This window comes from Liolophura sinensis, chromosome 8, assembly GCF_032854445.1.
Source record: "Liolophura sinensis isolate JHLJ2023 chromosome 8, CUHK_Ljap_v2, whole genome shotgun sequence".
NCBI lineage: Eukaryota > Metazoa > Mollusca > Polyplacophora > Chitonida > Chitonidae > Liolophura > Liolophura sinensis.
The window spans coordinates 36,311,509-36,326,834 of record NC_088302.1 but is presented as its reverse complement, the minus strand read 5'-3'; the positions used below and the strand labels follow the sequence as shown (position 1 = coordinate 36,326,834).

The 15,326-nt window shown below is 38.2% G+C and overlaps 2 protein-coding genes across 2 annotated transcripts; both read right to left on the bottom strand.

The window, feature by feature from the left end:
- Window positions 1–4,695: 4,695 nt before the first annotated feature.
- On the bottom strand, window positions 4,696–6,862 carry LOC135473480 (uncharacterized). The gene is made up of 4 exons (XM_064753331.1): window positions 6,632–6,862; window positions 5,785–5,884; window positions 5,295–5,479; window positions 4,696–4,848 (listed from the first exon to the last, which is right to left on the bottom strand). The coding sequence occupies exons 1-4, from the start codon at window positions 6,860–6,862 to the stop codon at window positions 4,696–4,698; spliced, it is 669 nt and encodes a 222-aa protein (XP_064609401.1).
- A 5,989-nt stretch (window positions 6,863–12,851) lies between these two features.
- Window positions 12,852–15,326, bottom strand: LOC135473479 (uncharacterized). The gene is given in 5 exon segments (XM_064753329.1): window positions 12,852–13,004; window positions 13,485–13,669; window positions 14,335–14,434; window positions 15,091–15,189; window positions 15,191–15,326. Coding segments are annotated over 5 exon segments (669 nt in total). The 5' UTR covers window positions 15,323–15,326.

Here is a 15,326-nt window from a genome sequence, read left to right as displayed (position 1 = left end):
TCTGATTCACAGGCTTCACGCTACCTAAATTTACCTTAACCATAAAAGATCATATACAAAGAGAGACAACTCTGTAAGCACATAATAAGAAAGGACCTGGTACGGTAAGGCGGAGAATCGGCCCCTGAGAGGTACGATAAAAAAGTGCAAATTTCAAGATCCCAGCACAATTCTGTAAATTTCCAAAGCAAAAGTTTAAAACTTGGTCGAATAACTCATAAAGTTATATGAACATAAAAGAGATGGTTGTTTAGCAATAACTCGCTAAAAATACACACTCGATCAAAAACGCCAATTTTTCGTTCAACGAGGCACTGTGTCTTTACAGTATGAAAATCGACGTTAGCCAGAAAAATAGCTTTACTGAAACTTTCATGTGTGCATTTCTACGTCTGTCAACGTTTCGTTTTGGTTAACGTTTGTCTTCATATGTAAAAAATAAACTTTATAATGTTATCAGGTTTGTCATGTTTTGGCAAGTTTAAAATCCGTATTTCTGCCATAGACGGTGAGGCATCCTTCATGGTACAGTGGACTAACGAAGTCACTATGATGAACAGATTTTTACCTCGAGAATGAGTTAGAATCTTTATAGGGTTTTATTTCTGTGGCAATATACAAATCGTGTGAGTAAAGATATAGACTGTCTTGTATTAAGTGTTGTCATGGATTATTTATTTGTTTATATGGTTGGTGTTTTACGCCGTTCTCAAGAATATTTCACTTATACGACGGCGGCCAGCATCATGGTGAGAGGAAAGTCGGGCAGAGTCCGGGGAAAATCCACGCCCATCCGCAGGTTGCTCACAGACCTTCCCATTTACGGTCGGAGAGGAAGCCAGCACAAGCATGAACTCACAGCGCCCGCATGTTGAAGAGGCCTATGGGTCACTACGCTGGGCTGGCGCGTTAACCAACTGAGCCACGGAGGCCCCTTATCATGACTTAGAGTGGATAATTGTTGAGCCATGGTATTACGTAACGTGTGGCAACTATAGCGAAATCATACGTGAATCATGCTTGAGAGCACATGTGGCTTTCTATCCATCATTAACATGTTATGCATAGCGTAAGTATAAGCTGAACATTTGTTATATATGTATTTAATTCACTGGTGCATAACTGCGTGCTCAAGAATTTTTCAGAAAGCTACATTTTTGGTGCAGTGATTTTCTCCACTCTATAGTGTCTAATGCAAAAAACAAGGTATATTCCAGTGTTACTGGAGCGGGCTACCAATTTTTGGATTTTATCAACTATACATTGCTTTAATGCATTCTTGCCCTATATAAGCGAAAAAGTAAAGCAGAAATGAAAATAGAAATAGTGTTAGGAGTGTGTCAGCAGCTGTCAGTCACAGCTATAGTCAGTTTCGCTTCCTGGGGTGCACAGTTTCATGCACGAGGGCCGATTCCCCGCCTTACCACACCAGGTCCTTTGGGCCAATTTCATGAACAATATTCCGACGTAGGTGTATAAAGTATTGACTGACAATTGATTTAGGCTACATAACCTTACATCATGCTGGGGAATAGTTGACTGGTTTATGTACTTATTTGATTGATGGTTTATGCCGTATTAAAGAATATTTCACTTCTGCCACGGCTGCCTGAATTATGGTGGAATCTTCCTACATACGCCCACGGCCGGAGAGGAAGCCAGCATGCGTTGGACTTGAACTGAAACATTGTGCTGCGCTACAGTGTATTTCTTTTGTTATGTATGACTATTTAACGTCTTCATGTACTGTTAGTCTGCGGACCTTTGTGAAAGCATAACAGGCCCTGTTATATATGTACAGCACGGACCTGGCCGAAAGCACCTTGTTCAATGCTCTGTTTATTTAACTGGATGTTTATTGGCTGTTAATTCTGTGTCTAAGAATAGTTGAATCCACCTGGAGCGTATATAAGCCGTGTTTTCTGTGCAGAGTAGAGGTATTTTTGCTGCATCCACTGGGAGCCAGGAGAGTGTGTGACGCTCTCGTATCGAGTCCATTATATTTATATGAGCTGGTGATGCCAGTTTCATTTGGGAGGACAGATTTTTATGCCGGCACCGTTTGTGTACCACAGTAGTACTGATGTCTGGTTTATGTGAATTTCTGCGGAAGTCACGTTTATTGGTGTTCGGATCTTGATTATGATTATACAGTGTGGACTGTGTAATTTGTTTAACACGCTGACCTCACCTGACCGACAAGGTCGTCAAGGACTCTAAACTGAAGTTTTCAGTTTTGCAAAGGACGTTCGTTCTTCCACAAGGTGACATTACTCTACGTCTCTGAACGGCTCGTTTGTGAGCTTCTGCGGGAGCTGTGACTGATCTGAAGTGGATTATACCTCCATGCCTGTATTTACCCTGTGTTGTGCTCTGCGGGTGTGACGTCATTCAAAGGCTTGACTGTTCCAGTTCTGTGTAACCTGTGTACTGTGTTCGTGTTCGCTAACCTGGCGAAGTACCTGTCTAGGACAATTTGTGACTTGTGTGAATTGTGTGTTTATCCCATGGTCTTTACGTTGGATTTCCTGGAATACATTCCTTGAGATGCAAAGGTGAACTGGAAACTTGTAAAGACCGGTAATACTGATGTGTATGTTTTTTATGTTGTTGTTGTTGAACTGTCTGTAAAACTGTACGTCTCATTTTATATATAAAGCCATTGTTTACATTGTAATATTGAGTCACTGAGTCTGTTTTCTGTTGCCGTTTTCTATACCGTAACACTTTTAGAGAGTCACCTATATTCAGCTGTCTGTAAAATCAATCATGTTCGCTGCAAAAATTGTCTTTAGCCAGTGACACGTAACAACCCAAGCCCTATACGCATGTTAATACGTCGATGTTAAACCCCATTAGCTTATTTTCGACACCTAGAACTCATTGCCTCGGCTGGCGTCATAATTAGTTGATAGCCAACAAGCAGTTAGAACAAACTCAAGGCAGTAACACAGCCTAAACTAGTGACTCTGCGAATAGACTACATGGCTTTAATTTCCTAATATCCATCTCTAAATCCACACTGCCGAGAGATCATATAGTACAAGAGACAAAATAAAATTCCTTTATTAAGGTTATACCATACTAAAACGTGTAAACAAATTCAAATATGGCAGTGTCAGTAACAGGGTTTATAGTTGTCGATAGCAGTTTAGGTAACTGATGCAAAACATCTTGAACTCCGACCAATATCCAGCATGGCACTGGTTTTTTAATAATTATGACGTCAACCGAAGCAGTGGGTTCTTTTGTCGTCGAAACTGATCTTAAGGACTTCAACATCATGAATTGGAAAAAAAGTGTTCTAATTCCATTTTCCTTGTAATAATATGGACACTCAACATGTCAATGTGCAGAGCTTAGGTTGTTACGTGTCACCCGCTAAAGCCAATTTTTGTAGCGAGTATGGCTGATTTTAGAGATGTCTAAATATGGGCGGCTCTTTATAAGAAATAAACTATAGCACGCCAACAACCCAGTTAGTTTATACCTTTACAGCACTATGCAAAAAACAACATGATGTTATGTAGGCCTAGCTCTGAAAATGGCTGTAAATTTACCGTCAGGAGAGACTTAGACTAGGTACTGCAGCACAAAATGCCAGTAAATTTCGCTTTAAAAATACACCTTTTGTTAAGTTAGTCGAAGTTGAAGGTCCAAAAAGCATAGTCAGGTTTACCACTAACAACTATATCTTAATCACCGATTTCCTATGAAATGTTTTGTAGAATTTAAATCAAAATATTAAATTAAGTATGCTTTGTGTACGCAGGCCACTCTAAATATCGAGAAAACACAGAATGCGGGTGCATTTATATATGCAGAATACATATAGCCTATGCCAACACTTCATTTGAATTATTACCTATAAAGGTTTTGCTCGATTGAAATGGAACTTTTTACACTCTTTCCAGCCTTAAACAAAGCGATCAGAAGATTTACAGTGTGCTATTTGTTGTTTACTGTATAGCAAGTCGCTCTTTTCGGTGGACACGAGGGCTCATACAACATTGAAAGGAAGCTACTACACAAGAGTAATACAGCTTTACAACATTGAACGATCTGTTTTTATTTCAGTTTGAACCACTTTGTTCCAGAGCACAATCCTTGAGAGCTGTTTCTCCTGCATGTCCAAAATCGAAAGCAAATAATCACTAGTGTTTTTCTTCACATTGCTTAGATTTAGTGTTCTCGCTATCTGCAAGCACTATGTCTCACCCAGACTATTCACATTTCTACAATCAGTCTGTCGACCAGAATCTGCCAATCAGATCACTCGGAGCGGTTGTCAGCCATTGAAACTACCACAACTTGCCGGACATTTCACTGCATGATCAGCACAAACAAACCACAATAAACCACAGCTAAGATCTCATGGCACCGACAAAATGCATGCCCAAAACGGCTGAAAAGTCAATCGATGATTCAATGATTGATGGAATGTTTCACTCAAGTCGGGCATATAGATAGGGGAAGCCGCCCTGTCCAAATGCCACAGCTGAACCAGATAAACGCGGAGAAATTAGTAAAAATTAAAATAGAAAATGGGCCCGTATATATTCAACAAACAAACAATTTATTTTCCAAAAAATTTCATATACAACAGTTATACAAGTGAAAATGAAAAACGATCGTGCATAAAGTGCCTAAATTAATTATGTGTGTTTTTATATGAAGACAAATGAAATGTGTGATTTATTCTCGGTCAAGGTCCTCGTCAGACTTTGTCTCGGCCTCTGTCAATGTGTACTTCTTGACGTCATCACATCCACAGTCAATGACCTTGACCCGAGTCTTGGGCATGGCTGAATCGTTAGTCTTCACGTCACCGATAGCACGGACAGTTTCCTGCAATGATTCAAGACTGCATTAAGATTTGATGGTCACATAAAAGGTAAACGCGCTGAAAGAATAAGTACGTTTTGTCCCTCAGATCTGATCAATACTTAGCGAGCTGTAAGATTAAGCCTACAATAAGCTTAGGCCTATATTAGAAATAATAGTAAAGATGCCATTAGTTATTTTCTTCTTCTCACGCAAAATTTCAAAAATTAAAATTGCACAATCCCAATCTAGACGTGGTAAAAATCGCCAAACAATATATGGATGTTCCAGGTCAATGATAGCAAGACTAACTTTCAAAACAACATTCAACTCAAACCACAGAAATAATTAAGGAAGTATAGACAGCAAGAAACTAAGTCGTAGTCATATAAAAAAGCAGTGAGTTGTTTCCAATAAAGGCACAAGGAATATCCAAATCGTACCCTTAAGAAGACAGTATTTTTTCTTACCATTCCCTTGACGACCTTGCCGAAAACGACGTGCTTATTGTCCAACCATCTGGCCTTAGTCAGCATGATGAAGAACTGAGAACCGTTTGTGTCTTGACCATGGTTTGCCATGGATACGTAACCAGCGGCTTTGTGGCTCAGAATGAAGTTCTCGTCAACAAATTTGGAGCCATAAATGCTCTGACCTATATACAGACAAGGAAACATATTCATTGGCGACTTTTACTTGAAACGTATGCAGGAAATGCTAGATGTGTTCCACCTACACTAATAAACTAGTAAAATTGCCCGCATGAATTACTGTTATAAGACTTTTGTTTGTTATATATAACTGCGTGCTATTGTTTTGTTATGCATTTATAGCTTTCATAGGGTTATTTACTCAGATGTACAGTCAGATAGATTTTGCATACAACTAAACTCGATGTATAGAGCTAATTTGCCCTGACTCATGTATCAAACTATTCTTTGCCCACGTTACTCCACATACCTCCTGTGCCATCCCCAACTGTGATATCACCTCCCTGGATGAGGAAATCTGGCACAACTCGGTGGAAGTTGGTGCGCTTGTAAGTCAGTTTCTCCTTTCTCTGTAAAACAGCAACATACATGTACAACGATTTTATTTCCCAAGCATATATAAGCTAACAATAACATGTCTCTTTTTTGTACACATGTGACTTGTAACAGCAACAGCCAAAGACGATTTTAATTATACAAACCAGAGCATGGTTAACTGGTAAAGAACTTCAGATAATTATAACCGCCATTCCACTGAATAGTTTTATTATTCCCCCAAAATAGCTATGTTAAAGTCAAAGAAAGCAAAGAAATTAAATGAAATTTTTAATACAGACATCTAACATAGGCAACATGACCCATAGTAATGATGTCAATGACGTCACAATTTGGATTTAAGCCAAACCCGTTGAGTTCGTTAGTGAACAGAGGTGCATAATACACGACACAATCAACAAAAATTTCCTCCAAAGGTAAAAAGAGGTCAAAGTTCCCAGACCCTCGTCAAAATCAAATCCAATACTATCCCTATGGTTCACAAAGCCCATCTTAGAACTAAAGCATTTAAATAGCATTTAATTCAGAGAGATCAATAGTTTTAGTGGCCAATCTTTTCTTACTTTCTTTTACTTTAACCACATCATTGTTGGCCTGGATGCTATCTTTTTACCATCATGGTGGTAAATTGGGACCGTACACGAATAAATGCAACATTTTATGACCTAGTCTTTTTCTACACATCAAATAATTTGTCTTAAAAACTACAGAAAAATCATCTAAACTAAGAAGCGATAAATAATGTGTCGGTTTTAACTCACCCCTGATTTTGTTGTTCTTTCAAATCCGTTTGTGATGGAGGCGAAGTTCATGACTGTCATTGGTGTGGTTTCTCCGAAAAGTCCGATGACAAATCTCCCCCTGTAGTCCTCTCCGGGTCCATCAAAATCCCGGATTTCAATGTCAAACCAGGCTTCTTTTGTGACGGTGTAGTTATCACAGTATCCCATGGAAATAACGGAAGCCAAGGCCAACAACAATAACGCCGCCATGATGGTACCTACAAGACAATCAACATAAAAACGTTCAATACTGTCTCTTCCAATGTCTAAATGAATAAATTCATATCATAATTTCAGCATAACTTATACCAAAATGTAAAATAATGTATAACATTCAATGACATCCAATCGTATGATACCCTCTTAATGTAATAAACAATCATATAGATGATATACGGCTGGCGTTAAAGATAAACCACAGGTGCACGAGATCACTGTTTATAGTATTACCATGCTTTCTTATCCAATGCTTAATATTATTCACATCTGAATAGTTCTAGCTGATTCATGAAAAATGAAAATAATACTGTTCGAACCAAAGATAATTTTGCAATAAATTAAGTGTCAAAAGTTTATAAACGGGTCGAATTGTCACGAATATAATAATATTTCACATAAATAGAAATAATAACAGTGAACTTACCTTGCTGTCTCAGATGAAGAGGTACATCCAAGATTGGAGAGCCTGAATGAAGTCCACTGACCTTTACAGCTTATAATCAGTCCTGGTCAGGTTTCGTGGCAGACAGGTGGACCAATTACTGGAACAAGAACTGTTGCCAGACCTTAAATCGACGATACCACGCAGGCATGTTGGATGGATGCGTTGGCAACGTTGATGCTGACAACAATCCGGTGGGACACAGCTGTGTAATGTGTTTATACCACCTCCGGTTTCCAACTCATGGCTTCCTCATTACCTAAATACATACCTAAATACAAATAATGTTCTCTGTTTTTCATTTAGCATTAATCCACAGAAATGTGTAAGTTAATTATTATATTTCTACCTATTTAAGAATTTGAACACTTATATAACATGTAATCATCGTGGAATAAAATTTCCAGTGTTATTTTAAATACAGAAAGAGACTTTGACAATACATATACGAAATGAAACGTTCTCCTTTTTGAATTTTTACTTAGTGTAGATGACTTTTATATCATAATTTACATATGGAACCACAAACAAAATATGCTGGACATTTTCTTTCTTAATTTTATACATTTGCGTAAGAATATAGGAGAATTACCTGGGGAAGACAATTCAAGCGTATAAATTGAGCACTTAATAAATTAGAGCGCGTAATTAGCACACAAAGCGGTTAACACAAAAAGTGTGAGCAAAATAATTATAACGCAATCTACAGAAAACATAGAGCCCAGACTAATCGCCAAGCTGGCAGTTTTCAGTGGATATCGGTAAGTTTGGAAACTATATGACTGATATACATAGTATTGAGAATCAACGCACCGTTAAGTTTGGAAACTATATCACTGATATACATAGTACTGAGAATCAACGCACCCCCAGCCTTCGACGCTTTTCTATCTTAACCTTTTTTTATTTCACAAAATGAATAAAAATTGAGACTGAAAATAGGTGTCTTATTTACGGTTTGCAAATCTTCTTGAACAAATGTATATAGGTTTGGTAAGAAATGTTGAAAGGTTAAAACAACAGTCTTTTCCTTGATCATGTTCCTATAATGTGGTTTAAAAAATTGTGTAGATATGACAGTTGTGGAAGGACGTCTAAACTTTTGGCGACCCAGATACATCCAATGGAACGTGGGAAAGATTTGTTTTTGAGGTTTCAGTTATTTTTAATCGGGACTCAACTATCAGTGAGTGGCTTCTGCCAAAGAGGACACAGGTTCGAATCCAACTATTGTTAAGTTGCTAAAAGCTGTGCCACACGATTTCTTACATGCCCGCCGTCGCTCAAGTGAACGGTTTTATTATCGCAAATATAAAAAAATAGAAGTGAATTTCAATATTTAAATTATTCTCAGAGAAATTAAATGTTTTTCATCGTGACATTGCATAACAATACAGCCTGTAATGTGTTACTAGTATGTCAAACTTATTCATTCCCGTTACTTTCACAACGCCATTATTAATAAATGAATGGAAGACTTAACACACCATAATAAAATAAATAACCAGAATGTGAACTAACGGTAACGACTTATAAATGCAAATTATAACTTGAAGATCCTATTGAGCTTTTCGGAGAGAGAGCGATATAAGCGAAATACTGTTTGTGTGGTGTTTATTTCTTTGTGCTACTTATGTGAGACCAAATATTATCAAATCGCTTAAAGCTTGTTTCATTCCACTCCAAAAAATCAATAGATACAGAATACCGACAGAGTCAGCTATTTACACACCAAAATTTATACTTTCATCCAGCACGTCTTTACTTTGACGTGGACAATGCATGTGTGAATGTGTGTTGAGGAGGGAAGTGGGGGGGGGGGGGGGGGATGCTGGGCGAAGACGGGTCACCATAGGTATGCCCCAGTGTTCCAGCTGTTGCGATGTGCGACACTAAGAATCTTTAGACTAAACGGACCTGGGGTACGATTAAGTGACTTACTACAGAGATATAAGAGCTAATCACATGGTGGTGAATACACTACTCAGCATGTTAGCAACATTCACCACTCGGAGGAGGGAGGGAGGGGAGAAACAGTTTGTAAACACATGATTACATGCTTTCAGATAAACCCTGACTATTGTCCGACATAATCTCCCTGACTGAGCTCATGGGGTGTCTTTATCCACAAATGAGACAACGTGTGTTGGTATTAGTTCCAATAAGTCATCATCAGGCAAAAAAGTTATCCTTGCCACAGCTGGCGGTCCAGTGATTGCCAGGTCGCCGGTTCGGATCCTATGGTTCTCTCTAGAGTTTCAAGGACGTCTTGTTACGGTTTTAATATGTTACATCACGGAGCCAAAGTGTTATCGTCGTCTCAGCCGGCCGTCTATTAACCGACAGGTCGCGAGCTCTAAACGGATGGTTCTCAATGCAAAGTACGTACCTCGCGAAACGCGGTAGCTAGCTTCGGGGATCTCCGGATTACTTAACCCAAGAGAACGAAAATAAAAATGCTCAAGAACTCTGCTGAGCACTAGACAAACAAATAAATGAATAAAGTCCGGGCAGTCTGTTAGTCTTAGCGTCTCTCGTTTCGCATACACTGAGCATAGTTATGCAAATGATCATCTGACCATTTTCAAAAGAAAATTTGACTTCGGATACATGAACACAGCAATATTACATCGGTGTCTGGTTTCAGAGAACTTTCATTGTTCAAAAAATTCCTAGAGTGGGTAGTCCAACACCGTGTGCTTCCCCATAAAACCTAAGTCAAACAGTTCATAAGTATGGTATTATAACTTATACAATATACAATATACAAGCAGATTTCAAGAGTGTTCCAGCTGTTGTGTGCGGCAGTGAGACTCTTCGGACTCCGCTAAACGGACTTGGGATACGACCAAGTGACTTACTACAGAGTGATGAGCTAATCACAGTGCTGTGGATACTCTAACCAGCTTGTTATCGATGTTCACCATTGTGAGAGTTCAGAGAAGAGTTTGTAAACACGTTTTATCTAGGATCAGATGCTTTCAAATAAACCCTGACTGTTGTCAAACAAAACTGGATAATCTCCATGACTGAGCTCATGGCGTGTCATTGCGCACAAACAAGGTAACGTGTTTTGCATGTCACAGCATTAGGCCAAAGTGTTACCCTCGCCGCAACCGATCGTCTCCTGATCAGCGAGGTCGCGCTTTCAAATCCGATGGATATCGCTGTTTTATCACGTACCCCAGCCCAGAATTCCTGTTTATTCTAGATGTGGATAAGCTAGCAAGCGTCTATCAAACAGTTTCCAATTCAGTTGAAGACAATCGTATATCAGAGATCGACTGCAAAACCTAAGACGTTGCAACTGTTAATGAAACAGAAAAATGCTGTAAAGACAGCGCAATAAAAACGATCGGCTACAGGCATAATAATAAATCACATAAGAAACCAACTAACCAGTCAAAACCTTGGTTTAATGCCGAATGCCGACAAGAGAGAAAAGAAATGACGGAACACAAAAACATAAGAATAGAAAATATAAGAATGAAGGAAATCGTTAAAGCTTAACATATGCAGTAGGACAGTTAGGATATTTATTTACGTAATATTGTATCAAAATTGAGCGAATTAAAAAAAATCATCACCGAGAGAATATTGGAAAATCAGCAATAACATAATAACATAACATAATGTCAATCTAACACTTCTAACTGAACAGATATTGCAAAACTTTATGAATATTACAATACTACTGATGACGTGAATAAAGACGATATAGAATGTGTTAAGAATTACGTAGGTAATTACGATTACCTACTTAATGATGAATTAGATATACAGTGTACCTATTCAGCTTGAGGACATTGACTTGGCTATAAATAAAATGAAATATAATAAATATTCGGGTTGTGACAATATACGAAATGAAAATATAACAAGCATTAAAACAGCCACGCTTCCCATTTATCATAAATTATTTAAGATCGTTTACGATGCTGGGTGTATTCCAGAAGGCGGGCTTGTTTGGTTGATTAGACCCATTTACAGATCAATGATCACGTTTATAGATGCTTAGGGAAGCACTTTACAGCTGTAATAAATGTTACGAATGCAGTCTTTAAATATTGTATTACATTTTTTTATTTGTACTTGAGTTTACCTAGTCATGTGTCTGACCTACATTTTCCCTGCGCTGTAATTCAGTGGAGCGTTCTCGAGGCTTCGGAGTTCATGAGTTTAGTGTCAGTGTACGTAGGGTATACATTCTGGAAATATGTATCGGTGTTGTATACATGTTTACGATCAAACCATCCAGAATTTTCTTTATAATAGTCTATAAATATGAGCGACGGAGTTGTGAAGCTCGTAGTCATTTGCTCAAGTCCGCTTGAGAGCAGACGTATTCACTGTCATCCATTATGAAGGATTTTACCGGGTTTGAATATATCGTGTCCGAACCAAAAAGCCCTGACAGCTATTTCACATGTGAATAATTGTTGAGTACAGCGTTGATCACCGGAAAAACACAACCAATGAATAAAACACACTGTCATAAATATAGAAGGCTGAGAAGTAGGTTGAATCACTTCATCTTAATGCGTTTACCAATAATTAACACAATATCATGACATATCCTATATGCAACTACAAAGGGTAGAATCGCTGTATATGTAGGCCTATGTACGCATGTACGCACATGCAAATATGGGGCATTGTGGTAGCCTACTCGGTACTCCATCTCTTGGAAAGTAGAAAGTACCGTACTCCCTCTGAAAAAAAAATTAAAAAAAAAATTATGTAGTATTGAATGAATATCCAAACTTCAATTGGTCTCCTTCAACTATATATTGATTAATGAATTTTATTAGATTGTTTTGTATATCTTCCATTCGGTATGACCTTGCGCAAAGCATTTAGGTCATATAACTGCAATAACAAACGTTGAGAGTTGTAACATCTTGTTTGCCTGCCACGTAAAAACAAAAACCATAAGTGTTTTTGTTCATATTACATGTACTTACTATTTAATATTCTTGTTGCTATCTACATACGCCTGGATATGACTCATCCGTACTATTCACATTTCCAAAACAAGCCTTTGTCGTCCAGAATTTGCCAATCAGATACATGGAGCCGTTGTCCATCATTGAAACCACCACAGTTTTTCAGAACTAGAACAATGGCGATATTCTAAAGATATGTCAGGGCTTAGGTGATTATGTTGTCTTAAAAGAGGCGTCTTGAGGAAGGGTGAACTCCACCGCATAATAACACAAACAAACCACCAGCAGCTCAAATATAACAGCAAGCACAAAAAGCGTGCCAAAAGCGGCTGAAAATCCTATGTATGATATAGGTTTACGCATGGAAGATATCGTTCTGCTTAAATACCGCTGTCTAACCAAGTAAACACGGGGAAATCAGTAAAATTAAAAATAGAAAATGGGCCCATATATATATTCAACAAAGGAACAATTTATTTTCCAAAACGTTTCATATACAACAGTTATACAAGTGAAAATGAAAAACGATTGTGCATATAGTGCCTAAATTAATTATGTGTGTTTTTATATGAAGACAAATGAAATGTGTGATTTATTCTCGGTCAAGGTCCTCGTCAGACTTTGTCTCGGCCTCTGTCACTGTGTACTTCTTGACGTCATCACATCCACAGTCAATGACCTTGACCCGAGTCTTGGGCATGGCTGAATCGTTAGTCTTCACGTCACCGATAGCACGGACAGTTTCCTGCAATGATTCAAGACTGAGTTAAGATTTGATGGTCACACAAAAGCTAAACCCGCTGAAAGATCAATACTTAAAAGTGATGATAGCTTTAGTCTATAAGAAAATTATATCAGAAATGATAGTAAATGACGAAAAGTGATGATAGCTTTAGGCTATAAGAAAATTATATCAGAATTGACAGTAAATGACGGAGCTCTCATTAGTTATTTCTTCTTCTGATGCAAAATTTCGAAAACTTAAATTGAACAATATCAAGCAAGACGTTGTCAAAATCGCCAAACAATATGTGGATGTTTCAGGTCAATGATAGCAAGACCTTTCAAAACAACGTTCAACTCATACCACAAAAGAGTTATATGAAGTATGAACGGCAAGATACTAGGACGGAGTCATATGAAGAGAAAGAGTTAGTAGGTTTTCATAAAGACGCAGTAAATGTTCAAATCATACATTGTAGAAGAGAAAGCATTTTAGCCTTACCATTCCCTTGACGACCTTGCCGAACACGACGTGCTTGTTGTCCAACCATCTGGCCTTGGTCAACATGATGAAGAACTGAGAACCGTTTGTGTCTTGGCCGTGGTTTGCCATGGATACGTAACCAGCTGCTTTGTGACTCAGGATGAAGTTCTCGTCAACAAATTTGGAGCCATAAATGCTCTGACCTGTATACAAACGAGAGAATATATTCGTTGGCGACTTGTATATGAGTCCATGTAGGAAATACTAGATATATTCCACCAACAGGCGATGTGATAAACAAACTCCGTACAGTTTTGTGTATTACTACCTAAAGATTTTTGTTCGTTATATTTAACTGCATTGTGCTACATTCCCACGCTCTTGTAACGTTTACATAGCGCCATTCATCAATAACTACTCTCATTTTTGCATTTTGTTTTGACTGGTGCAAACTGGTAGACCTTTCATGTTGGTTTCACAGCTACCATAAATGCCCCACGTTTCTATGTAGGTCGTACACTGATCGCATGCAATTCACCAAACTATGTCCTTGAGCAGAAGATTTTTGTTCAGGACATAATGTACACTGTCCTGATTTACATCAACCAATGTCTGTAATATTTATATCATAGATAACCCTTTTCATGTGAGTTCCCTTTCTACTTCCTAGTTCTATATACACCCTTTTCATATACTCCCCGATGGGTTCATTCTTTATAATTCATAAGTTTTAATCAATCCAATTCTACAATCCATTGATCTACATCTTCAGATGATTGACAGTGGATAAACAAGGGGCATAACTGACACGCTGTACATTGTCCTAACTTATGTACCAACCACTCTTTGTCCACATTACTCCACATACCTCCTGTGCCATCCCCAACTGTGATATCTCCTCCCTGGATGAGGAAATCTGGCACAACTCGGTGGAAGTTGGTGCGCTTGTAAGTCAGTTTCTCCTTTCTCTGTAAAGCAGCAACATATAACGACTTCATTTCCTAAGTATATATAAACTTACAATAATATGTTCTTTTTGTACGCTGAAGGCTTGTAACAGCATCCAGTTATGGCCAAAGACCATTTTAATTATAACGACCAAAGCATGGTTAACAGGTTAAAGAACTTCAGATGGCTATAACGGGCTTTCCACCAATTATTTTTATCACTTCCCCAAAATAGCTATGTTAATAGGGCGCTGTAAAAGTCACATGGTGCAAAAAAAAATGTTGGAAAGGAAAGAAAATTACATGGTGAAAAAAAAATTCAATCCATAAAAGAATTTCTTCCAAATGTAAAAATAAGAGTAAAAGCGCCTATTGTCTTACCAATGGTATATCCAACATTCACCATAAGCATGGTTCACAAAGCCCACCTCAGAACTGAAGCTTTTGACCTCATTTAATTCAGTAATAACGACATTTTTATGTACCTTCAATGGTCATCCATTTCTCACTTTCGTTTACTTTTACCACATCATTACTGGCCCAGACGCTATCCTTTTACCATCATGGTTTTACATTAGATCCATGCTGACATACACATCACAATGAATTTGCCCCTAAAACCACACAAAAATCACTTAATCTATGAAGCGAGAAATATTGTATCTATTTTAACTCACCCCTGATTTTGTTGTTCTTTCAAATCCATTTGTGATGGAGGCGAAGTTCATGACTGTCATTGGTGTGGTTTCTCCGAAAAGTCCGATGACAAATCTCCCCCCTGTAGTCCTCTCCGGGTCCGTCAAAATCCCGGATTTCAATGTCAAACCAGGCTTCTTTTGTGACGGTGTAGTTATCACAATATCCCATGGAAATAACGGAGGCCAAGGCCAACAACAGTAACGCCGCCATGATG